This window comes from Gymnoscopelus braueri (assembly GCF_963280865.1).
Source record: "Gymnoscopelus braueri genome assembly, chromosome: 3".
NCBI lineage: Eukaryota > Metazoa > Chordata > Actinopteri > Myctophiformes > Myctophidae > Gymnoscopelus > Gymnoscopelus braueri.
Window position 1 is genome coordinate 17,296,913 of NC_137612.1, and position 26,940 is coordinate 17,323,852.

Genomic DNA, 26,940 nt, shown 5'->3' on the forward strand with positions numbered 1-26,940 from the left:
CACACACACACACACACACACACACACACACACACACACACACACACACACACACACACACACACACACACACACACACACACACACACACACACACACACGTGAAAATTGATTTTACTTCCCGGTCATTGTGTTGGTCTTGGCTGCTCTGATTATGTGCTGAGATATATATTTGTTATTGTTGCTACTGTAATTAGTTTTTCCCCATTGAATTCTGAATCTTGAAGGTTTTGTGTCAGACCTCTGCACACTGAAAGATAGTGACATGAAACAAATACAAATACTTTCATTTTAAAATTATGATTTACTGTTAAATGATGTTAAGTGTGTAGTATTTCACAGTTACAACTACTGTGTTACAGCGTTACAAAATGTTATTTAGCTTCAAACAATAGCTTGAAGTTGAGGAAACATTTTACTTTCAAAAGTATTGTGTAAGACTAGAGGAAGAATCATTTAACTTATTTTGTAGTGAATCTGTTTATATCACTTAATATCTTTGCTCTCTCCATATGAACAACCCCTTGTTGTTACTTCCTTGTTTGTTGAGATTACTTTAGTTCAGTTCTAATCAATTTTATTTATATAGTGGCAAATCACAAAGTTATCTAATGACCCTTTACATGTCATATTATTATAGAGAAGTATTGAACCACTTAAACACTATTATACTTTGTTGACCGGGGTCCTCAGATGTCTATACTTGGTCCCCTCCTTTTTTCCCTCTACATCAAATCTCTTTGTCGAAAATAGCCAATCTACAATCTCAACACGTCACGTTGTAGATCTGATATTTTCATTTAATTCGCAGATTTTCGCCGAATGTTTGCATGTTATGACATGCCCAGAATAGGGACGCTAGGGTTCATGTGCGTAATTTACAGAGACCCAACAATTCCCCTATGAGCGAGCCAAGCACTTGGTGACAGCAGCATGGAAAAACTCCCCTTTAATGGGAAGAAACCTCGAACCTGGCTGAGAGAGAGAGAGAGAGAGAGAGAGAGAGAGAGAGAGAGAGAGAGAGAGAGAGAGAGAGATGGTCTACATTATCAAGCGAATGCTTCTCTGTGTTTGCAGTGAGACAGTTGCCATGGCAAACTCGATGCGGCTATGCTGTGAATGAGTTGCAGATATTCTTGTATTAGAAGAGATAATAGGACGGCAGTGTAATTTTAGCAAATAGCACGGAGAGCTTCATTAAGAGAAGTGAGGTTGCCTTGACATTAATCATTTTATTAAACATACACAGGGAGGGCAGAATTGGCAATTTTCTGCACACCTAGAAGCAATTTACTTTTATGAAACATGTAGAGTGTGCCTGGTGATAGTGTCACATTAACATTGTGCTGTTTCATATTATTCTGTTACACACAATAACACGAAGCAGCTCTCTAGATTCACTTTCTTCTAAAGCTGGATTTTTGTTCTCCAGCACTTTGCCTGTCGAACAATACCTATCATATTCAGGACCATCTTAAACTGTCTGTCTGTCTGTCTCTCTCTCTGTCTGTCTCTCGCGCTCTCTCTCTTTCTCCATCTTTCTATCCACTGTTTCTATCACCCTGTTCAGTGACCCGTGTCCTTATATTTTTTACCCCCACATCTCATCCTCTCTACACCTAGTGTTTCTCACCTTGACCTCTGACCTCCAGGCTCATCCCCTCATCCCTCTCCAGGGGTGGTGAGGTCTGTGTTGGCCCCTGGCCCAGGCCCATTAGCCCTCAGCCTGGCAGCCTCGTGCTCATCTCACACAGAGATCATTACACCCAGCCAATGACACCGGTCTAATGCATCATTAATGATTGATTAACGAGCTGATCTCAGCCCAAATGGGGGCATTTGTACGGAAGAGCACCCTGTAATGGCCCTGCAAGGCCTGCATCTGCTATTTTTCATTGTGTTTGTGTGTGTGCTCATGCGTGTGCGTGTGTGCGTGTGCATGTGCATGTGCATGTGCGTGCGCGTGCGTGTGTGTGTTTATGAGTGAGAGAGACAGAGCAGATGAAAGACTACAGATACTACAGATAGGCCTGTCATCTCTCAAAGGTGCAGTGTGTATACAACACTAAAAGACCTCTTAGTGCCCTCTATGCTCTGGTAGTCTGTGCTCTAACGCTCGCGAGTTCATTCGTGTGCGTCCCACGCACAATGGGACGAATACCAGTTTATTCTGATAGTGTGCAACTTGCATGAGTAAAACTATACATCTTTAGCTATATTAATAGCCATTCAATCCGGGGAAACGCATCTACAAATGTCTTCTAAATCCTATTTTTTTTTTGCAAAACCTTATGTTGCTATATCAGTGGTGCTCCAAATTGTCCATGTCAAGGACCCCCAAAAATGATATGTATTTGGCCGCGGACCCCCATCTCAAAATATTTTGTTCCAGGGACCTCCCCAGAAGCAAAGATTTGAGTTACAAATGTTCGCTTTAAAAAAATATATATTCAAAGATTTGCACAGATTTTAATTTTTTTTTTTATAGCAGATCTACAAGCTCATAGCACGGCACTCGGTGCCGCGATATGAGCTTGTATATCTGCTATTTTTGAATAGCCAAAGAAATCTAAAAGTGAGACAGATGTGTTCCCGGATTGAATGAGTTATTTATAACTGTAAAGCATTTTGCTATACAAATAAACTCGCCTTGCCTTGCCGTAGATGCAGATGTTTCTGTCCTTTCTTACCTCCATCATGTACTATCTTCTTTAGCTGCATACACTACTGCACATAGCCGTGTACATACTGCATTCTTACACTTTCAGAGTTATATTAAACATTGAGGATTCGACTGTTTACTGTGTGTTATGTTTTCATCTCCCAGGTGAAGTGTGTGAGCCGCAGGCGTCTAGACGAGAGAGGAGGTTACTGCAGGGTTCAGAGCGATGGCAGGGTGGGGGCCGAGGGCCCCTCTCCCTCTCCCTCTCCCTCTCCTGCTGCTGTTCCTGGTGTCCGTCCTCCCTCTGGCCCAGGGCTCCGGCCATCTGTCTGGACATCGCCTCAGGTCTCGCCTGCAGAGGGACCGCCACATCCGCAATGTCCGTCCCAACATCATCCTCATTCTCACCGACGATCAAGATATAGAGCTAGGTGGGCCTCTCTTTTCACGCCGTCTACTTCTTTGTTTTTCCAATATCCATAATGATAGTGATCCCTGATATTGTTTTTGTAAAGCATGATCAAAGAAAAGTTGTTGAACATTGAGATAGGTGGATAATTTTACCTCTGTATGGAACAAGTCTTCTTAAGCTGACCTACGATCAGCCCTTAGTGACACTGTCTGACACATATTACAGGTTATGTCTTAGAATAGTGTTGATATTTGGTAGTCTTGGACATGTAAAGTTGTTTGGTTGACGGCCTGATGCACAGCGTACGTCCACAATATTAAATTAAATGACTATAAATTCATTGTAGGCTAACCCGTAAGAATCCGAACATGCAGTAAGCATAAAATGCAGAGGTGGATTGCTAATCAGCAAAGCACCTCAATTCCAGAACAAAATGGATCTGGTCATGGCATATTTTTGATCGGTAATGGCTATGGTAAATTTTGGGTACAGATTACTGAACTCTGTTCTTTTAAGGGTATTGACCTGAAATTAATGACACCATGATGCACTGAAGCCATATTCCAGTGCATCGTCATTCACTGGAGGAGTAATGGGTGGGGGAAGGGCTGCGGGCGAGGGGGCCCTGCTGTCTACGCACGCACGCACGCACGCACGCACGCACGCACGCACGCACGCACGCAACTTGCTGTTTAAAAATGCACTTTTTGGCAACAGCAACATTTGTAGCATTTGTGGCGCCCCTATGTGTGAAAGTGAAATTGTTTTTGACTGATACATCTTGATTACATGACTCCAGAGATAATATATTTTACACAATTGCGCTGTCTGTCATATACACAGACATTATCCACATTAAGTTGCGTACAGCGAGGCAGAAATGTGTTTACTGTTTATCAGCAGCTAAAATGTGGACCTCATTCTCTTATCGAATTCTAATCAGAGGCTTACACCATGCTGATATACCATGAAATCACATGCATGTACTATAGAGTTGCTGAACATTAGATTTGAAAATAACATGTTTTGGGTCATTTGATCGGTACATCCCTATTTAGTTGAACACTATATGCCCTCATCTGGTCAACATATAGTAAACTAGAAAAAGTGCTCCTCGGAGCACAGATCTCCGCCAGGTCAGTTAGGTTATTGTGGGTCAGCAATGTTCAGAATTTGCCAATCAGGCTGGAATATAAAAAATCAGACGGAACCATCTTGATCACTTGACTATAGAGATAATGTGTACTGATTTGCATGATGTTTGGACAAAATTTGTAGGAGTAATATAAAAAAGACGAATCGGCCTCCTGGTGGCGCTATAATAGGGCAATGTTAAAAGGGTAGCGTTTGTTCTTCAACGTAGTGCGAATGTTTGTGCAAAGTTCCACCGCAATCGGATGCTGCGTTCATGATTTGCGGCATTTTGTTCAAAACGGTCCACTCCTGCAAACTTTAGATGTCAATGTTAGCCAATCAAGATGGAATATGAAAAATCAAACAGATCCATCTTGATCACATGACTATAGAGATCATGTGTACCGATTTGCGTGAAATTTGGATAAAATCTGAAGGCTTAATCTCAGAATATGTGTTTTACATAAATCGGCCTCCTGGTGGCGCTATAAAAGGCTAATGTGAAAAATACAGGGCAGATGTTTTTTCTTGGCCTCTAGAGAGTATGCGTGCAAAGTTTCATGCAGATCGGTGCAGTTACAGTTAAAAATGCAAATTGGCCTTTTATAGCGCCACCATGAGGCTGATTTGAAAATGTTCAAGTGCCATTTCTTCCTCGGCCTAGTGGGAATGTGCGTGTGAAATTTCACAGAAAGCGCAAGCTGCGTTCATGATTTGAGGCATTTAGTTAAAAATGGACCAATCCTGCAAACTTTGGAAGCCAACCTTAGCCAATCAGGATGGAATATGGAAAATCAGACAGATCCGTGTTGATCACTTGACTATAGAGATACTGTGTGCTGATTTGCGTGATGTTTGGATAAAATATGTAGGAGTCATTTAAAAAAATGGGTTTTGCACAAATCGGCCTCCTGGTGGCGCTATAACAGGGCCATGTAAAAGGTTCTGAATTGGCATCCAGGGAGTGTGTGTGCACAGTTTCGCAGCGACCGGGCCAACGGTGCCGGAGATTAGCTGCTCACAGACAGATGGACACACGGACACACGGACACACACACACACGGACGGACGGGGGGTAAAACATACTCTCTCGCCATACCTTTCGGCCTGGCGGAGACAATTATGACTCAATCGCAAAGGAAATACTAACTGATTTGGATAGATGGGTACCGTTAATATTTCATATGTATGATAAAATATAAATATAGATTTGACCTTTTATAGAAACAGTTTGATAACTGGAACCGAATGATCTCCAGGTTTATTTGGAGAGATCGGAAACCTAGGGTGTGTTTCAAAACGCTACAGTTACAAAAGATGAGGGAGGCATGTCTCTTCCTGGCCTGGAAGATTGTTATAAAGCAGCACAATTAAGATACCTATTACCCAGTTTGCTGGTGTGATGGTGATAAAAATGGAAAGTGGAACTGGACCAATTGGATGTCCCCCTCCAAGCCATACTGGGTGATAAAAGTATAATGATGATGCATTCAGAAAAATTAAGTGATTGGATGAGGGTTCCTCTAAATATCTGGTTTAAAAAATATAAAGACCCCAAAAATGATTATACAGTCTGCCACTTTTTATATTAAACTTAAATGAGAAAAGGAGGCAGGCATGGTCCTAACAGAGGATGAATGGCTTAATATATGTAATGTACTATCCACCACTTCTAGCTCTGGCCTTTGGAGAGAGTTTTCATGGATGAACATGATTAGGTTCTTTATTACTCCAAGAAGAAAGTACACACAGAATGGTACACCGGAATCTGGGAATTGCTGGAGAAAATGCAATAATACAATGGCTGATCCACTTTCACATATTCTGGGATTGTCCAGCAATCCAAACCTACTGTCTAGAGATTGTATCAGATTTCAACTCAATAATGAGATCTGAGATTGAGTGTAATTTTAGCAATATTTACCTAGTAATATACCAACCAAATTTTGCACCCCGGATAAGTACCTTCTTAAAATATTACTGGTAGCCAGCAAGAAGGTAATAACCAGGAAGTGGCTGGACAAAACCCTGCCAACAAGGGGGTAGTGGATAGCCATTGTACACGACAATACAAGATGGACCTTCACTGTAAAGAATCTGTATGGATACATTTTATAAATACTGGTTGAAATGGATATTATACATGGATATTCTGTGAATGATGTAGAGGTATATTACTTGGTTGTTTATTTTATTTTATTTATTTATTTATTTTTGCTATATTTGGAGGCACGTTCATCGTGCTGTTGGTATTATGAGTGAATCTGTGAGATATCTGATATCTGGGGCGGAGATGGAACGTAATGAAAAAATGTCAACTTAGTATGGAATTGCAGGTTGTCAGAACTATAATCGAACAGGATATTGTATAGTACTGTCAAAAATATAATATTATATATGATATAATATCATTTAGGTCTAATAGCATTGCTGGTCTGGTGTATAGAGTGGCTGTCATTTGTTTCACTGGCGTAGTTTCCACAGATAGAAATCCCATTCATTTCTCCATAGACATTTCAGAAAATCCTTATATTAGGGGTTTTAAACCTAGAACCAAGCCATCTATCTATGGTTACAATATTCCAAGACATGGTGTGTTGTGTGCAAGCTTAACCAATGCAATGGTAGATATTTGGCACTGTAAAATTAAGTATTTGATTAAATTGTGATCAGATATTATAATTGTATATATATATAGGTTAAAAAAGATAGTAAAATGAGGGTCACATTTAGAGCCATTATCAGAAATATGCCTTGTATGCAAAAATTGCATGCAAATAGGGTGGGAATCATTGAATCAGTATTGACTTGCAAATATGAACTTGGTGATTTCACCATTAGTCACTATGTGAATGCATGTTACAGATGACAAGCCAGAGGTTACTGTCATAGTTTGTCACTATAATGTGGTGGTGACATTTACTTCGAAATTACTGCATATACTGTAGGACTATATGTCTCTCACTGTAAATGTCAAGAAGAATAGAGCCATAAAATGTGTAATATATACATACACTGTATATACGTACCGTATACATTATATATAAAACTCTTCGGCATTTCATTATACCCGAAAATCTTATTCTAACATTAAAAATGTTCCAACACATTACAAGAGATGAGATGTTGTGATGAGCTTGTTAATCGCTATTCATCGTACAACAAAGTATTTAGGGCTTAAATGGTTAAGGAATATCGGTCTAAATACATGTCTTTGTCTGTTCGCAGCTAAGGCCATAATATCGGTCATTAACATAGACCATTTTGCCATAAATTGCTTAATTTTTTGTTGTTGTATGATTCATAACATTTTGTAAAATGCTATCAGAATTTGCTGATTAATTTAGCCAATGTATAAGTCATCAATATTTGAATTTGGTCCTTTTAAGATATGTAACACCTCTGTAATGTTGTAATCCTATGCTGAATAAAGGAATTACTGCATTAGAATAAAGGATTCATTTACGCATTTGTGAGACGAGAGGGATATGGGGGGGGGGGGGGGGTGGATGGACGATTGTGGAGATGAATGTGTACTATACATGCTTGTACATGCAACATGCTTCCATCTCCCGTGGTTATGGATATCCTGTCCATCCGTGTCCAACTGCTTCGGCACGTTAAAGGTCAACCTAATGCTGCCTCTCACTCTCCATTAACCCCTCTGGCCGGCTCAGAGTCATACTCCCCTGTGCCAGCTCTGCTGGCATGGAATGAGAGCGGCCTGTGGCATCCATTGTCTGGGTGCCAAACCCTGGCCATCTCCCTACCCGCTTAAGCCCTTCAGCGGCGTATTGGGCTGGAGTGGCTGCATAATGGGCCTTGGTGACACCCTTTGTCCTCCTGTGATCACTAGTGAGAAGACTCCCATTGAAAAACAGGAATTTATGGTCAAGCATCTGTTTCCCCAAACAATCGCCATCAACACTGAAAGCCCTTTGGTACACATGAATTCAAATGCGCTACACTTTGCCCAGAAGATTTATTCTTTCGATTTTGCACCCGCCCCCCCCTTTACTCTTTCGCTCTCGTCACCCCGCTTCTTTTCTTCTTACTCCTCACTTCCCTATCTCGCGTTTCAACCTCCTGTATTACCCCTACCCTTCTCGGTTTTTACTGTCTTTCTCGTATTTTTTCTCTCGTATTTTTTTTACCCTCCTACCCTCCTTTACTTCAATTTGTCTCGCTCACATCTCTTACTCCTCTTCCTGTCTGCACACGTCCCTCCGCTCTCTCTCTCGCCCTCCTGTCCCTTATTATATTATGCAACGTGCACATCTCTCTCACAGGCTCAATGCAGTCCATGAACAAGACACGGCGCATCATGGAGAAGGGGGGCACGCATTTCTCCAACGCCTTCTCCACCACACCCATGTGCTGCCCCTCGCGCTCCTCCATCTTGACGGGGAAGTACGTGCACAACCACCACACCTTCACCAATAACGAGAACTGCTCGTCACCGTCGTGGCAAGCCCATCATGAGCCATACACGTTCGCCGTGCACCTCAACAACTCCGGCTACAGGACAGGTGAGCGTGGTGACGTCTTTCCTGCATGTCTTGATCACCGACCAAACGTCATGGGCAGATGCTCCATGGCCCCAAGTTTGCATGTAAATTAATTGCAAGAGCTCACTCATTTCAACTGGTATGGTTGCTCTCATGCATGATTTAACGTCAAAGTGGCCCTGAAGGCCTGAAATAGACCTGAATAGTCTGTAGGGCCCCAAAAATTGACTCCAGGCATGTTTTTCACTGGGTATATTAAAGACATCACCACTGTGACAGATGTCAGCACTGCTTTAAGCTACTTTTTCTCACTCCCTAACCAGACGAATATACATTTGTCACCACTTGCTACTGTATGTCTTTCTCAGCATTTTTTGGGAAGTATCTGAACGAGTACAACGGCTCCTATGTGCCCCCCGGGTGGAGAGAATGGGTGGCACTGGTTAAGAACTCCCGCTTCTACAACTACACCCTCTGCAGGAACGGAGTCCGAGAGAAGCACGGCAACGACTACCCAAAGGTCTCACACTTTTATGTAACGAGTTCACAAAAACTGTATACTAAGTAGACTTGCACAAGAAAATTGGTAGTTGTAGGTGTGTTTCATCACACGGTCATTTCGTGGTCAAAATGGGTCAATTACATCTGAAAACATTTATTTGATTCATTAGTCATTTTACAAATAATGAGCAGTGAAGTAAAAATGTCTTCATGGAGAATTCTTTGAGGCACACATACGCCAATAATTATCATATACCCTCCGAAAAAAACTAGAACTCACCACTGCTTCCAACCCACTCACGTGATGTCAATTCTCTTCCCCTATTTGCATGTAGGGTGTGACGTCACTGTAGCTAAAAGAATGAGTGTGTTTTTTTTCCTACTAAATCCATACGTCCTTGCTCCGTAGGACTATCTGACAGACGTCATCACCAACGACAGCATCAACTATTTCCGCATGTCGAAGAGGATGTACCCTCACCGACCTGTCATGATGGTCCTGAGCCACGCTGCCCCCCATGGTCCGGAGGACTCAGCACCCCAGTACAGCTCCGCCTTCTCCAATGCCTCACAGCATATGTAAGAGCCCCATTTTAAAACACTACGTTAGCACATTTTCAGATGATTGAACCAAGCTGAACTCCCAATAGAACTGTGCAGCCCCGTGAGGGTTGAAAATTTGATATCCTATCCTATCCTTATTGGACCTGGCTGGGGTAAATCAAGGATAAATTAATAATTGAAAAACAGTGTACTGTAAGTACTGCCTTGGCTAACTACTCACCCTCTGTAAATGATAATGAAGTGTGTTTGGAAGAAGCACTTGATTGGGTTTATCTAGGCTGAGGCTGACAAGTACTCAGGCAGGCAATATATACAGTATTTCTTTTTGGCACCGCCAGTACTGCCTCTTTTGCATGCACATGGCTCATGTGCATTCATGCTCACTTTCATTTGACCCAAAATGACACAAATTCCGTAATCTCACAGCTATCTTATCTTCCTCTGCCTGTACCGTGCTTCTGGCAGAATAACCGTCCTTCTCCCTCAACAGTGTAGCGCTCTGGTTTATTTGCCCCTATGTTTTGCTCCCATTAGTTTTACCATGGTAATGAGATCTGGTAATTTGCATCATTTTGTCAGGCATGCTTAAATATATGCATGATTGATGCCAGCCATGTAAAGGTAATGAATACAAACGTACAAATGCACACACACACACACACACACACACACACACACACACACACACACACACACACACACACACACACACACACACACACACACACACACACACACACACACACACACACACACACACACACACACACACACACACACACACACACACACACACACACACACACACACACACACACACACAGGGCAGATTGCTCCAGCCTTTGTCTCATCCCTGATTCTGCATGCACCTGAATGCTGCTGGCTAATGGCAGCTCTCCTCCTATTGGCCTCCAGAGACAGACCCAAGAGGCTAGTAATGAGCCAGCATCCCTCCACCCCTTTCCCCGCTCTGACTAAACCAACCAGCATCATTAACCTACTCCATGCAGCCTTTATGCATAGCAAAGTCTAGAGAAGCTAGACTCCACTGTCTTTGCAGTAACTTTTAATTGCTTCTTTGGCTATAAATGACCTCCCCCTTGTTTGAATTTTTGAGACAGTCTTCTCGGGCAATTGCTCCCCCTCCCTTTTCCTCTCTCGCCCCCCATATCCATGACATGGTGATAAAAAGGCAGCCCTTCCAGAGGTGAACTTTCTTCCCACCTCAGCACAGAGCAGACACGTCAGACACTATAGGGGGCTAGGTTTGCCTTTGAGACATTAGCATTTCTTAAAAGTCCAAAATCGATCCACTTTAAACGTTAAATATGTTTGCCTCTAAGATCTCATTAGATATTTAGCAGTGTTTATTTTGAAATAATTAAGGTTCCATATGGCCTGGAGTTAAATATTGATCAAACCGTCCTCGCTGCCTGCGCGCCGAGCATATTGATTGCATTTCTTTGCATTTTAGATGGTTTATATAACCTCCAGTTCCGTGTTACATAAACAGTTTTCTGTCTACTTAGGAAAGAGTTTCAGACATCTTCTGCAACCACTGGCTGAGGTTACTGTTGTGTGCATAACCACACACATTATTTACATTATGCACACTACTGTACATCCATACTCTGGTTCAAATCCAATCCCCAGTAGAACCAGTGAAAACAACTGCAATGCAAATGCATGGAGGGGGACGATGAAATACAATGAAATGAGCACCCAACTCCGCCACAGCGTTCTTTCATATGTAAATGACGGACATGAAATGCGTTCTCCTCTGTATCAGGGCTTGCAATTACACTCCAAAACTCCTGAGTGTAAAAATAGACCCTCACTCTGAGAGTGAAACTAACGCTCAAGATTTTGCAGTGTATATATATTCACAGCCTTCCCATATGTTCCTCTTTCAGAACTCCCAGCTACAACTATGCCCCGAACCCAGACAAGCATTGGATCCTGCGCTACACTGGAGCAATGAAGCCTGTCCACATGCAGTTCACTAATATGCTGCAGCGCAGGCGGATGCAGACTCTGTTGTCTGTGGATGACAGTGTGGAAAAGGTGGGTGGACAAGCCCTTAGAGATAGACGCATACATCCAGACTCTTAACACTCACACACACTCACACACACACACAGACGCGCACGCGCGCCCTGACTCTCCCAAGTCCTAAGAGATCTGTGCTCATTCCTCTGACTGTTACTGGCTACTGCCTAATGTATTCACTGACACACTTGCTAAATGTTTCACCCCTGTTCTATAAAACTTGCATGGGGGACTTATGGGGGACTTCAATGATCAAACATGGTTTTCAACTTTTTCCACTACTGTCAAAAAAGAAGAATCTCTGAGAACTGAGCTGCTCTTCTGTTTAGGTGTATAACATGTTGGTGGAGACGGGAGAACTTGACAACACGTACATCATCTACACCTCAGACCATGGCTACCACATCGGACAGTTTGGTTTGGTCAAGGGCAAATCAATGCCCTACGAGTTCGACATCCGCGTGCCCTTCTACGTACGGGGACCAAACGTGGAGACAGGGACCATGTAAGTGACTGCAGGTTCCTATTTGAAAATTTGATATCTCAAAATGATGGGATTTCAGTTATGTCGCTGGTGCTGTCATCAAGAGTATGTTACAATCAGGGAGTGGTTAGGAGCTTAGAATATTGCTATGTACATTTAGCTGATGCTCTTCTATAGAGCAACTTGGAACACACGTTGGTAGGGATTGTGTCTTGCTCAAAGACAAACACTTTGACAGGACACATGGCTGCCATAGGGATTGGACCTTTCTTGTTACCTGTTACCTAGGCACTAATCTCTCAAGAACAGATTCTGCTCTCCGCTTGAATCTGTCGGGGGGGGGTTCGTCATATCGCGTACGCACTGGCCTACAAGTGGGCGTGCCTTCAGATCAGGAAGCAGGCCGCGCTTTACCCAATCAAATGTAGTGGCCGGGATTTACGTGTCTGCCGATCCTTCCCCACTAGAAACAAACCGAAACTCATTTAACAATAGCGTCCTCGGAGCAGACAAAACCACGGAAAGATATTCACATTTTAACTTGCTCTTTCATCATAGAAACAAGTGGGCTTATATTTGTATGCCCTTATATGGAGATCTCTGTATGTCTCTGTACTTGTCCCTTTTATTCCCATATATGGAGATACCCATATTTGGGCATATCGGTTGGAATGGTGGTTCTGGACAAACGGATCTCCATATATGCTTATTTAAGGGCATATCGTCAGTGGCGTAACGCAGAATCGCGGGGCCCCCGCGTGCATTAGAATTCGGGTCTAATTCGGGTCTAATTCGGTCTAATTCGGGTCTAATTCGGTTCTATTTGACCAATATAAATCAACTTTTTTCTTTTTTTTTGCTGTAAAAATATTTGTATCAGTGCAGGCGGGGCCCCCCCTGCTGGTGGCCCCCCCGCACCGCAGCACTTGCTGCCCCTCAGTTACGCCACTGCATATCGTTAGGAATCGGCGGTTCTGGACAACTGCTGATCCAACGTATTGGTTCTCCCTCAAGTGGTGGCCTATGTGCTCCGTATCCAGTTCAGCATCATGCGATCATGCCTCTGTGTTATTCCTTGCCTCTGTATTTGGGCCCTCCTAGAATTTTGCTGCTCCCAGTATCTCTCGACTAATCATGGGAGTTCTATGAACTTGAACTATGTGAGGGAGTCAGAGGGACTTATTGGTAATGTACAAATACATACATTGGCCACACAATTATGAAAAGGATAATACCCAAGAAAGCCAACGGCTTATTTCTATTGCAGTCCCTTACACATGTATGTGTTAATTATGTAATGAGGAAGTGAAAGAATGTGTGTGTGTGCGTGTGTGTGTGTGTGTGTGTGTGTGTGCGCGTGCGTGCGCGCATGTGTGTACACTTGCACGTCTGTGTGTGTGTGTGTGTGTGTGTGTGTGTGTGTGTGTGTGTGTGTGTGTGTGTGTGTGTGTGTGTGTGGTCGTGTGTGTGGGCGTGTGTGTGTGTGTGTACACTTGCACACGCGCGTGTGCGCGTGTGTGCGCGCGTGTGTGTGTGTGTGTGTGTGTGTGTGTGTGTGTGTGTGTGTGTGTGTGTGTGTGTGTGTGTGTACACTTGCACGTCTGTGTGTGTGTGTGTGTGTGTGTGTGTGTGTGTGTGTGTGTGTGTGTGTGTGTGTGTGTGTGTGTGTGTGTGTGTGTGTGTGTGTGTGTGTGTGTGTGTGTACTCTTGCACGTGTGAGTGTATGCATATGTACTTGTGATAATTCCTTGGCTTGTACACAGTCAATTACCAATTACGGAGTTTACACTCTCAGAGTTAAATGAACACTTGAGATTTTACTCTGTGTACAGTGTGTTCATGAGTAGCATATTGGCAGTGCATGTGTTAAAAGTACATCTGACAAATCCGCTGACAAATGGGTGTGCCTTCCATGCGGGGTGAGGGGGTGGGATACACATAGGGAATAAAAAGTGCAATGCAAACATCAAAAATATGATTTTAACTTGCTTTTCAGACTTGACATGCTGTAGTGGTTCAGGCTACGCAATGTTATTACTTTGTTCACTATGTCAAGCATCCTCAAGAATTCCTTAGAATATTCAAGAAAATTACAGGGAAAAAAATAATAGAGACAGCAGAACAGAAAGAGTCATAGAGGAAGGGGAAGAAGAAGAGGAAGAAGATAGATCAGGAAATAAATCAAGAGTGAACATACAGTAGATGTCGAGAGTTCAGACATTGTAAACATTTGAACACAGGTTTGCTCTAATTAGTTGTCTATTTCTTTTGGACAAGTTGAGTTATTCTTCTCTTGTATCAAAGTTACCTCAAGTTCAATGTTCACTTTTACTGCCCAGTGTTTATTGTAACCACTGCTGTCACTCTTGTTTCCCTGCAGTAACCCTCACATAGTGTTGAACATTGACCTGGCCCCCACTATGCTGGACATAGCTGGAGCTGACATCCCCTCAGACATGGACGGCAAGTCCATCCTCAAACTGCTGGAAACTGACAGGCCGGTCAACAGGTCAATTACATGATATTCCAAACTAATGTTTTTGAATGGATGAGATAATGAAAAAAAAAAGACTGAGAGTTAAAACAAATCTCCCATTTCAGTGCTGTCTTAGTCAGAGCTGAAATTGCAAACTAAATGCAAATTCTGTTGCTCCACTTTCTGTTCAGCGCAGTACAACGATGACATTTGAAAATGCACTACATGTTTGCTTATTCCAAATATCAGCACCTGCTGTGACAAGAAAAAAGATTTCTCCCCTTTTGCTGATAGTTTTTTGCTGTTGTTGTTGTTGTTGTTAGGTTCCAGATAAACAAGAAAGCGAAAACATGGAGGGATTCTTTCCTGGTAGAGAGAGGGTAAGGTTTATTGATTGACCTTTCACAGAATATGTTGTCATTCCGAGCTTTGTCACCTTATGACATTAGTCTCTGTAGCAGGTTGGCATTACCGGCTTTAAAACTAACCCTTTACTTTTTCACACAGGAAGCCATTGCACAAGAGGGCTGACGGGAAGGAAGTGGCCCAGGAGGAGAACTTCCTGCCTAAATACCAGCGGGTCAAAGATCTTTGTCAGAAGGCGGAGTACCAAACCTCCTGCATGCAACCAGGACAGGTATATTCATCTGGAAGGACTAGAGAAAGAGAGGTTGTGAAACACATAGAAGTATGGGATGATGTCTCACACATCCAGCATGCAGTGATCGCAGTGGGTGTAAAATATAGAATTTTGCAGCTATCATCGTACTCCTGGGCCTGACTCCTTCGACATCCATGTTCCTATTTTAACCACCCATGGAATCTGTATAGTATGACGACAGAAGCACATAATAGTCTAACACACACACACACACACACACACACACACACACGCACACACACACACACACACACACACACACACACGCACACGCACACGCACACGCGCACGCGCACACGCACACACACACACACACACACACACACACACACACACACACACACACACACACACACACCATACCTACCTACCTAACCCAATTCACCATCTATGTCTCTGTGTTCTCACAGAAGTGGCAGTGCGTGGAGGACTCGTCTGGCAAGCTGAGGCTGTATAAATGCAAGGGCATGGCCAGTCTCTATGCCCCGCGTATGCAGGCTCTGATGGCCAGTGGTGGCTCCCGCCTCTATGGTGGCGTGACCAACTCCGACAGTTGTAACTGTGGCCCCCTGGGCCTCAAACAGACCGCTGTACTGAAGAGGAAGAGGCTGCTCACGAAGAAGAGTAAGCTCCCCCGTCAGTCACGTGAACTAGTTTGCCAGTAGTTATTAATAGATACAGCTTATTTTGTTCTGAAAGATACTTGTGCCTTACTTTGAAATGCCCTTGCAGTACAAAAGCCTTAAAAAACAGGGCCATTAATCTCAGGCTAAAATTCCTAGCTTTTGAATCAGTAAAATGGATGTGTCAGTGCTGCCACCAAGTGGTCGAGTTAGAAACTCACACCTTACTGTAATTGATCAGTCTAATGACTCAGGGTTTAGAAAATAGTGACTGTGATGAAATGTATATATATCAATGATAGTGACTGTGATGAAATGTATATATGAATGATAAGAAGATCATCATAAGATATCAAATATATATACGCCCCCCCCTTTTTTTTTTCTAGAGAAACAATTTAGAGAATAAATGCCTTTCTTAACCACTACTAGTTTCACATTTTTAACCAGGAGCACCCTTGTCTACAGTACTAAATATAGAGTGTATACTGACTGAGTGTATACAGTAAGATATAGGCACTGGTGTGCTGCGGGGTAGGTATGAAGCCAAAGGCTGAGTGCTATAGATCAGCACACCAGCGTAGCAAACTGATGCTGGTTAACATTACAGAACTGTTTATCTGATCGGCTTCACACTCGACACTGCACTTCCTTGGATCCTTAGCAATACAGTACAGTGTGAAGTTCTTATGAGCAGTTCTCCAGAATTGTCCCGGTCTGCTCTGTCTGGGCACACTTATCTCACGAACCGCTCATCCGATCAGCTTCACACGTGGCAGGTGTATTGCTGAGGACCCAAGGAAGTACAGTGTTGAGTGTGAAGTTGATCGGATGAGCAGAGTGGCCTGCTCCTAACCGGCACGCCTCAGCCATTGGAAAAAGGCAAGTTTGTGTAACTGTGGTAGAAATATATTTGATCAGTATCACTTATTGCGCATACTTTCCCCCACTCAGAGATGAAGACCAGCAAGACTGTGCCGAGGAGCCGATGGTCACGCTCCATACCGTTTGAACTGGACGGAGATCTGTACGCTGTGGACGTGGAGGAGGGCTACCGACCTGTGGGCTCCAGGAACAGCAGCGGGGTCAAGGACAGGAGGAGAGGAGAAGTGGGGAACATGGAGGAGGATGATGAGGAGTTCAGTGGCATGGAGGTCACCGTCACACCCACCCCCAGCAACAACAGCTCCACATCCTCCGCTGCACTTAAAGTCACCTACAGGTAAGGTTTGCGCATAGGTGCTCTGTGTGTGTGTGTGTGTGTGTGTGTGTGTGTGTGTGTGTGTGTGTGTGTGTGTGTGTGTGTGTGTGTGTGTGTGTGTGTGTGTGTGTGTGTGTGTGTGTGTGTGTGTGTGTGTGTGTGTGTGTGAGGGAGGATGGGGGTAGAGAGGGAGTGATGGTGGAGGATTTATATTAAAAGCCATGGTTCTTCTGATATATCTCTGTCTGCGTTCTCTGCAGGTGTGCCATTCTTATGAATGACACTGTTAAGTGTGACGGAGGTCTCTACAAATCCCTTCAAGCATGGAAAGACCACAAGCTGCACATTGAGCATGAGGTACAGCCCTGCTCTTTTCCTTCAGATGTATCCTCTTCCTTGCACTCTCACTGAATCAGTGGATTTGATTTGTTTTAACTGAAACCTCATGCGCAGACGGGCAATTGTGTTTCTTGTTTGTGTTTAGATCGAAACCCTGCAGACTAAAATCAAGAACCTGCGTGACGTCAAAGGTCACTTGAAGAAGGTGCGACCTGATGAGTGCGAGTGTGACACTCCCAGGTGAGGGTTCATGGATACCATCTCCAGCTTACCAAACTGGCTGATTTAACCCCATTTATTCACACGTACACACCCACGCGTGTGTGTGCGCACACACACACACACAGTTAAATCAACACTCAGGATTTTGCTGTGTGTGTAGCTGTCCATGTGACAAACATCAATTACAACTGGAACTTTTCTTTTCTTTCCAGTTATTTCTTCAAGAATAACGAAGCCTTCAGGCTCAATGCAGGTCGCATCCACTCAATCAGGTACACAATAAAACAAGCACTGCAGTTTGTTGCCAAGTTCTGCAGACCATAATGCTTTTCAAAACAGGAAGGGAATTGCTTTTTTGTGACCCTTCCACCCCTCACTGCAAACCTCTTTCTCCGCACGTTCTTCCTTACCAGAATGCCATCCAAACAGAAGAAACAGTGGATGATGAAGGAGCAGAAGCGTCGGAAGAAGCTCCGCAAGCTCCTCAAGAGGCTCCGGAACAATGACACCTGCAGCATGCCTGGCCTCACCTGCTTCACACATGACAACCAGCACTGGCAGACTGCCCCCTTCTGGACAAGTGAGACATCCAAACCCTTTCAGGGACTATCTAAGTCATGGGTCTTCAACAGGGGGTCTGTGTGAGGTCTGGGACCTCTAGGGGGTCCTCGGAGTTACTACAGGGGGGCTGCCAAATCTTTGCGTGATGGGGGGGGGAATGTACCTTATGCCAAAAATAGTCTACAAGCTTGCACTTGTAGATCTGCTATTTTGGGCAAAGAGGTGTGGTGTAGACTGGGGGAAAAAAGCAGACCAACTACAAAGAGCCAAAGTTCAAGTTTACCAAGTATTGAGGGTTTAAGTGGTTAAATGTCTGAAATGACACATGAAAATGAATCCAACATATTCATTGAAAAGATAACGTGTAAACAAACCAAATAAAAAACATTAATTTACACAAACACTGATGATAGTGCTGTCAAACGAGTCTATGAAGTAATCTATGAAGTCTATGAAAAATGTTAGACAATAAATAGTGGGGGGTCTCTGCTTCATCAATCTCTCAGCTAAGGGGTCCTTGGCCTGAAAAACTTTGAAGACCCCTGGTCTAAGTTGAATGAAACCAAATTGGGGACTATCTAGGGGACTTGTTTCCACTGTGGTCCTATTATAAATTTATCAACATAGCATAAACAATTTACACAATAATACACGTCATCAACAAATACAAACACTATATACAAAAGGAGAAAAACTGTGGCAGTGAATGACACCTCCTTTAGATGGGAATTTACATTTACCTCCTGTTATGGTCTCCTGATAGATGTTTTTTCAGGCCAATTTTGAAAGAAACCAGTGATCCACATTCCACATCCATGTCCACATTTTGATGACAGAGTAGTGGAATGAGAATTTTCCCATGTTTGTTCTAAATTTGGGTGGTACCAGATCATGGTTGCTCCCTCTAGCATTGTGGCTGTGGGTGTCACTCACTTTGGAGAAGTAGTTAGATGGCTATGAGGGTATTGCGGGCACTGTCCCTTTGATTCTCTTAAATACCAATCCCATTGTTATTTGCTTAACCCTGTCTTCTACCCTGAGCCATCCCAAACTAGAAAAGTGTGTTGGAATTAATGCCATCAGCGCAAATCAATGTTGTTGGGAAACGGTTATGTCACAGTACTAAGTGCCTGGATTATGCCCAATTATGGACATGCCTGATGTCACAATACTGACGTCATAGTTGACTGACTCACGAAATCCCGGATCAGCTCACCACTCGAGTGGGGGAGGGAGGGAAGGAGAGGGAGAAAGAGAGAGTAAGAGAGGGAGGTAGAGAACCTTTTTCACCCATACAATTACAATTGCATGGGTATACAATGTATATATATAAAGTATGTATATATACAGTATATATATATATACTGTGTACTGTATATAAATATATATCCTATATTCATATTGGCTACTGGGAGGGCCGGCGAGCGGACGGACCAAGGGCACGTCACTATGACTCAGACATAACCATAAACAAACCCGATACGCCCATAGATAGTTAGGACCAAGGCCACGTCACTATGACTCGGACATAACCATAGACAAACCCGATGCGCCCATATATATATAGGCATGTCACTATGACTCAGACATAACCATTAACAAATCCGATTTGCCCATATATAGGCATATATGGAGATTTGGTTGTCCAGAGCCACAGATTCGACCTCTATCTATGCCCATATAATACATCTGGGCCATATTATGGTCATGTGCATATATGGGACCGACCTACTTCAAACTCGGCTCGCACATCAGCAAGGACTCGAGGTGCCCGCCGTCGAGTCGTTCGGATATGCGGTTGTCCAGAACCGTCGATCCATATGCCTAAATATGGGCATGCCAACATTATATCGGCATATACTGATGACATCAAGGATCTCCATATATGGGCATAAAAGGGACAAGAACTGACAGATACAGAGATCTCCATATATGGGCATAAAGGGATACAGGTAGACAGACTAGATACAGATATCTCCATATACAGTATGGGCACAAAAGGGACACAGACAGACTGTACAACAAATCAGTCAGCTCCATATATGGGCACAAAAGGGGGCATGCCCATATATGGGCATATACTGATGTATACTATATACACACACACATACCGGTACACACACACACACACACACACACACACACACACACACACACACACACACACACACACACACACACACACACACACACACACACACACACACACACACACACACATACCGGTACACACACACACACACATACCGACACACGCACGCACGCACGCACGCACGCACACACAGTGTTTTAGTAATATATATTGTTTTGTTTTGTTTTCTCCCATTCCTCGCCCTTCCTTCCCTCTATGGCTCTACACGTCCCTGTCTGTCCCTGTCCTCGTCAGTGGGTCCGTTCTGTGCATGCACCAGTGCCAACAACAACACTTACTGGTGCCTGAGGACCATCAATGACACGCACAACTTTGTTTTCTGCGAGTTTGCTACTGGTTTCCTGGAGTATTTTGACCTCAATACTGACCCGTATCAGGTATGTAATCTGTGCACAGGAACACACATGCACATATGTACACACAGACACGTACATCACCAGTGCCAGAGTTTCCATGAGTTCTGCAGCAGGATATCATAACATGATTCATATGGTATTTCCGTAATCTCCAACACAGGGGGTATGGAGTTTCCTGTGGCGACTCCAGTAAATCCTCTTTATAGTCATGTTTGGCAAAACTCTTACTGAAAATATTGTCCTTGCTGTGCTTGTAGCTGATAAATGGCGTCAGCACACTGGACCGCGACGCTCTGAATGCAATGCACCAACAGCTTATGGAACTGCGGAGCTGCAAGGGACATAAACAGTGCAACCCAGAGAAGGGTGAGTCAGCAAGACTCAACAATACATACTTTGTATTGTATTGTATTAGTTTGTGTATTGTGTATTAATACCATATCTGTTTTTCAGGAGGAAAAGAGCGAAACTCCTTCAGCGACTACAGGTATTCTCATCTTCCCCTTGCCCATAGCTGATTACTTTTCCAAATGCCACAGATGGTATTCACGTTACAATGTGAACTCAGAGTTTACAGCCTCCCTAGATGCTCTTTGGTCATGTTTCCGGCTGCTGAGAGTCATTTGGGGAGTCAAAGGAATAAAATACAGGGATAGTCTGGTGAAACTGAACCTCTTTAATGTTTGTACTGAATTGTACTGAATTGCCATGGGTTCCTAATACTGTGATCAAAGTGTTAAAGCGATGTTAGAACTTTCTCAGAACCTTGGGTTGTATTGCAAAATGGCTATGGTAGTAAATGTTTTCTTTTCTTTTAACTTTCTTGGGGTATTTGTCACTGTACATTTGCACATGTGAAATTTGTCACATGTGAAATCTGCATTTACTGATCCTAACTATTAAGAGCAGTGGGCGTTGATCATCTGTTGTCTTTGTGCTCTGTGAGCGGGGGTCCGGAAGTAGTGATTCTATTCATTCTCATTGCATGGTGAAGAATGTCTCAAAATAACACTTTTGCAACAAACCCAATCAAATTCTGGTGCAATAGTTTTGCCTATTTCACTTGCTGGCTGTATGTGGCAATCATGTTACACTGATGTAACATGATTGCCACATGTGAAATCTGCATTTACTGATCCTAACTATTAAGAGCAGTGGGCGTTGATCATCTTTATCTGTTGTCTTTGTGCTCTGTGAGTGGGGGTCGGGAAGTAGTGATTCTATTCATTCTCATTGCATGGTGAAGAATGTCTCAAAATAACACTTTTGCAACAAACCCAATCAAATTCTGGTGCAATAGTTTTGCCTATTTCACTTGCTGGCTGTATGTGGCAATCATGTTACACTGATGTAGACGTATCATGTTTTGTTACACTAGATGGGTCATGGGTAATATAACATGAATAAAGCCATTTCAATTAAGTTTCTTTTTTTATATATATATATAAATTGGTGGAATGGACTTAAATTTCTGCTCGTTTATTTGCTAAAATTATGATTTGGAGACCTGTTTCACCATACAATGAGACTGAATAGAATCACATTTCTGGATTATAGATCATAGAGCACAGAAGCAGGTTGCAACACAACCCAAGGTTTATCCGACGCTTTAAGCATGAGGATGCCAGTGAGCGCCAAAATGCAAGGCTGCTTTCAGCTTCTGCTATTCCCTTTTTTGTAATGAAGCCTAATTGCTCGTCTCTGCTGTGTGTGTGTGTGTGTGTGTGTGTGTGTGTGTGTGTGTGTGTGTGTGTGTGTGTGTGTGTGTGTGTGCGTGTGCGTGTGTGTGCCCGCATGTGTGATATGCACATGTGCGTGTGTGTGTGTGTTTGTATGTTTCTGTGTGTGTGCATATACGTACCTGTGTACGTGTCTCCATGCACATGCGTCTGCCCATGCGCGTGTGTAACGTGCTGTGCATGCTTCAGGCCAGTTCATCGTCGAAAGAGGCCAAAAGTGAAGAGGCCCTCCTCCAAATCGCTGTGAGTTTGTCATAACCCATCTGTTCCCTCATATTCAGCCAAGTTCCCCCATCCACAACCTCAATCCTATGCTTGGTCAGATGGCCCGGCAGCACGCTCTCCATAACCCAACCTCCTCCCCACCGATCCCTCACCATCTCTCCCTCTCTCGCCATTAAGTCTTTGTGCTCCTCCACGCAACTATCTATTGTATCTGCGTTTGCAATGCTGAAGCCCTGCACACACACTAGTCAATTGTCTTGAAATATGTCGTCAGTCTTTATTTGTCAGTGTGTCTCTCTCACTGCTGCTGCTAGGAACAGACAACACCTGGAGCCATGGTTTCCAGTGAACACCTCAAATGACACAATATTTGTTTTCCTTCCCCCACAGAGGACAGATTTGGGAAGGGTGGGTCGGTTAACCACCTGTCTACCACAACCCACCACTTCGGGTCCCTCCGGCAAAGGAGTAAGAGGAGGTGGAGGAGAGAGGGGGGGTTCGGGAGAACCCAAGGACCTTGTACAGACATCGCTGGAATGTAACCGAGATACTATTTTATTGTCTTTTTGGGTTTGAGGGTTTTCTGAGAGAGCCCGCTGGCACCGACCAGCTAACGCTCCGATCACCACCTCACCGGGAGAAAAGCTGAGATCAACAGGAAACTTTGCTCACTCCCCAAGACTCTTATTTCTCTCTCACACATTCACACTCTTACATAATCACATCTCCCATCACACCCCAGCAAAACTCAGGACCCGTATCGCCCTGTGGATGCTGTGTTTGAAGTGGGGCTGTTTTGGTGTACACAAGCAGACATTCATTTTCGCAGTACTACATGTAGATTATACTGTAGTATACTGTATACTGTATATTGGCTTTAATTGGCTTCCTTTCATGTCATGTGGAAATAGGTGGAAACCGAAGCACCAATACACATGAGGCTTTACTAAGCCTAATTTATACTTCGTCAAGGATTGTGTCGTCAGCTTGAAAATCTCTTCTTTTTAGCAAACGACTCAGTTTTGAGATGAAGTATAAATTAGGCTTTAGACATCCACTCTGCTGCTACACACTGATATTCTGGGTATCAATTACTGTCTTATTTGCCACATATTGGTTAGCTGCAATTGTTAGCCCTTAATAGGAATGTGATTTCTGAAATCCTTGCTCAATGTTCATCGATATGTCTGTGCACATGTAAAGTGGTCTGGACTCAATGATGGATATTTGAATTTTGTTTTGTATTATAGCTAATCTTAATGTTGATGAATGTCATTGATGCAACACCATCACCCCTTCTCTGTTAATAAGAGGTGAGGTCACAACATTTTGCCTACCCTACTGATTGCCCTTAGCTTCGCCATGCCATGTCAGCCACACCTTTAAAAGGTCTACACTAACCACTATCCCATCTATGGCACAATACAAACCTCTGAGTGCTTCTTTAGTGTATTCCCTTTTATTTGTTTGTATTGTCAACGCCACACTGTAGAGGTTCTAAATAGTTTGTTCAGCTTGCTATACATATGGTGCTATAAGATAACAATACTGAAATAAAAACTTGCTGTACAGTACAGTATGTATTTGAATGTATGTTGTGCAATTAATATAAATGTTTACAATATTTTTTATAATACTTAAGAGGCACATCTCTTGTATGATATGGGTTGATTAAAATGACATTTTAGGTAGAAACATAGCTTGAGAAATTTCATTGCTCATATTTTGTATGGTTGTCCTTTACCTTCTTTAGAGACGTTTGATAAAAGGTGTACTGGCTTTAGTATAAACACTTCCTTACATTGGGAAAGCACTTAAAATGTTCACTGTGAAAAGATAGGTCCCTATAAAAATGAATGGATGTATACTGTGCAGAAGATGGAACAGCACAACAAATGTAATTATCGATGTGACATTTTAGCATATTGCCTTTGTTAGCTTCTATGATTTTTTATTTCTATTTTTTCCCCGAAACTTCTATAGATTTGAGTGTTTATCGTAATTGTGAATAAAGTGTTGTTTGGCCATTACATGATGATGGTTGCATTTGTTCTGAAATGGCATGATAGTCTACTTGCATTCCAGTAGGTGTCTCTGTCTGCATTCAAATCTCCCTAGGCTGCCCTCTAGTCTAGCTACATGTTGTTGGACCCTGAACTTCACTTGGGACCATCTGTAGATGGGATTTGGAAACAGACAATGGACAGTTTATTCTTTTATTAAATGACTTGTTTTTCCCCCTTGAAAAAAAATTACTAGTATATATACCAATCCAAAACCCCCCCCCCCAAAAAAACGTAATCTGAGCCTGGAGTAGGCTAGACTGGCCTGTCTGCAACACCGGCTAGTGGGAGAGTGTGTGGGGGATTTGGGCAGTGTTGCCAGGTTTTGCGAGAGAAACACGCAACTATGAAGAAGCAACTTAGGTCACATGAGCGCTTTAGATGGGACGCGTTGTGAGCTTGTAGATCTGCTATTTTCTAAAAAATCTTGAAATAAAAGGTGAATATTTTTTTGAAACATTCCAAGAACACAAATCTGGTATGCGGCGGGGCTCCCTGGCACATAACATTTTCATATGGGATTTAGGGACAAATACATGTTAATGTGGGGGTCCATGACATGGAAACATTTGAGAACCACTGGTTTAAATAGTAATTTTTAAACTTTTTGGAAGCAAGCCCAAATAAGCAACTTCACTTAAGAAACAAGCCCCAAAAAAAACGCAAGCCTCAACCAACATACAGCTTTACAGAAAAACAAGTCCAAAGTCGCTTATAATAAGCCGACATGGCAACCCTGGATTTGGGGCGGGGGGGGGGGGTGTAGAGCAGCCCACTGTCGGTTTGGGGGGAGGGGGGAAGGGGGGTGACCCCCCATCCAGTCCCGGGCCGTCCTATGACTCACGTGCAGAGGCGGAGACTCCATATCGGATTCACTAGTGAGAAGTGTCTCCTGTTCACACGAACTCAGGCTCAGCCTGCTTTCTTTCTACTCATCTACAACTTGAGAGACAAAAACAACCACCAGACGAAAAGGCTTTATTTCTTTTATTCACCCTTTACCTTACAATGTGACGGAAATGGCCGGGACAAGGTAAGCTTTCATTATCCACGTCCAAATAGTTTGAAACTTGATTTATTCACTGCACAAAGTTTATAACAGTGTTACTTTGGCGTTAGTTACCCGCCGTCCCGCAAGCATTTTGGTGGAGCGTAGCCATGGATGTGTGTGTGAGTGTGTGTGTTAATGTGCATGTGTTCGGTGAATAAGTCCATGTCACTGAATGGACAGTTACATTGTTTAAAACTGGTATAGTTGCAGTGGTGTAAAGTAACTAAGTACATTTACAAGTACTGTACTGTAAAATGTTGAGGTATTTTTACTTTCTTCAGTATTCCCAATTTTCAATACTTTTTAGGCTACTTCTAGTTCTACTCCACTATGTCTAGGAAAATATTGTACTTTTACTCCACTACAATTATTTGACAGCTTTAGTTACAAGTTACTTGGCAGATTTAGATAATCACAAAACGTACATTACCACTATATATATATATTTTGGGGCATTTGAAAATAGACGATCTACAAGCTCACAATGCGTCGCTATGCAACGCATTGTGAGCTTGTAGATCTGCTATTTTCAAAAGATTTGTATATATTTTTAACTTGTGAAATGGGACATTCTGCACAATGAGTGCTTGTACTTTTGATACTTTAAGTATATTTTGTTGCCAATACTTTTACTCAAGTACATTTTGAATACTGGAATTTTACTTGTAACAGTATTTCTACATTGCAGTATTGATACTTTTACTTAAGTAAAACATGTGACTGGACTCTATTTGCATGCGTTTTAGGATTGTTTATTTGTAATAAATTGACGTTTTTTGTTTCTGTTTTACCTTAAACACATTGAAGTGAGTCCTATACCTAAATTAATCCACAAACATCACACTTGCCAATATATCTTTTAGCTTGTTGCTGTTCGGAGAAGTTTCACACTGAAAATGCAGTCAGAATGTTTCAACCATACTGTACTTGGGAAGATAAAGCTTGCGTATTGGTTTT

The 26,940-nt window shown here is 42.9% G+C and overlaps 2 protein-coding genes across 5 annotated transcripts in view; both read left to right on the forward strand.

Moving 5' to 3' along the window:
- sulf2a (sulfatase 2a) overlaps nt 1–24,899 on the forward strand; it is a 49,870-nt gene extending 24,971 nt beyond the window's left edge. For all 3 annotated transcript variants that reach the window (XM_080424594.1, XM_080424596.1, XM_080424595.1), the window contains 20 exons: nt 2,828–3,093; nt 8,498–8,737; nt 9,085–9,236; nt 9,627–9,796; nt 11,695–11,845; nt 12,160–12,335; nt 14,695–14,823; nt 15,114–15,170; nt 15,298–15,427; nt 15,862–16,075; nt 17,029–17,296; nt 17,536–17,632; nt 17,760–17,854; nt 18,049–18,108; nt 18,250–18,416; nt 20,784–20,926; nt 21,163–21,271; nt 21,359–21,392; nt 22,834–22,887; nt 23,260–24,899. In XM_080424594.1, coding sequence (XP_080280720.1) covers nt 2,889–3,093; nt 8,498–8,737; nt 9,085–9,236; nt 9,627–9,796; nt 11,695–11,845; nt 12,160–12,335; nt 14,695–14,823; nt 15,114–15,170; nt 15,298–15,427; nt 15,862–16,075; nt 17,029–17,296; nt 17,536–17,632; nt 17,760–17,854; nt 18,049–18,108; nt 18,250–18,416; nt 20,784–20,926; nt 21,163–21,271; nt 21,359–21,392; nt 22,834–22,887; nt 23,260–23,290 — 2,682 coding nt within the window. In that variant the 5' untranslated portion in view covers nt 2,828–2,888 and the 3' untranslated portion in view covers nt 23,291–24,899. The remainder of the gene's footprint in view (nt 1–2,827; nt 3,094–8,497; nt 8,738–9,084; nt 9,237–9,626; nt 9,797–11,694; nt 11,846–12,159; nt 12,336–14,694; nt 14,824–15,113; nt 15,171–15,297; nt 15,428–15,861; nt 16,076–17,028; nt 17,297–17,535; nt 17,633–17,759; nt 17,855–18,048; nt 18,109–18,249; nt 18,417–20,783; nt 20,927–21,162; nt 21,272–21,358; nt 21,393–22,833; nt 22,888–23,259) is intronic.
- Nucleotides 24,900–25,821: 922 nt separating this feature from the next.
- The window catches only part of arhgap46a (Rho GTPase activating protein 46a), a 40,209-nt gene continuing 39,090 nt past the window's right edge, over nt 25,822–26,940 (forward strand). For both annotated transcript variants that reach the window (XM_080425245.1, XM_080425246.1), the window contains exon 1: nt 25,822–25,965. In XM_080425245.1, coding sequence (XP_080281371.1) covers nt 25,952–25,965 — 14 coding nt within the window. In that variant the 5' untranslated portion in view covers nt 25,822–25,951. The remainder of the gene's footprint in view (nt 25,966–26,940) is intronic.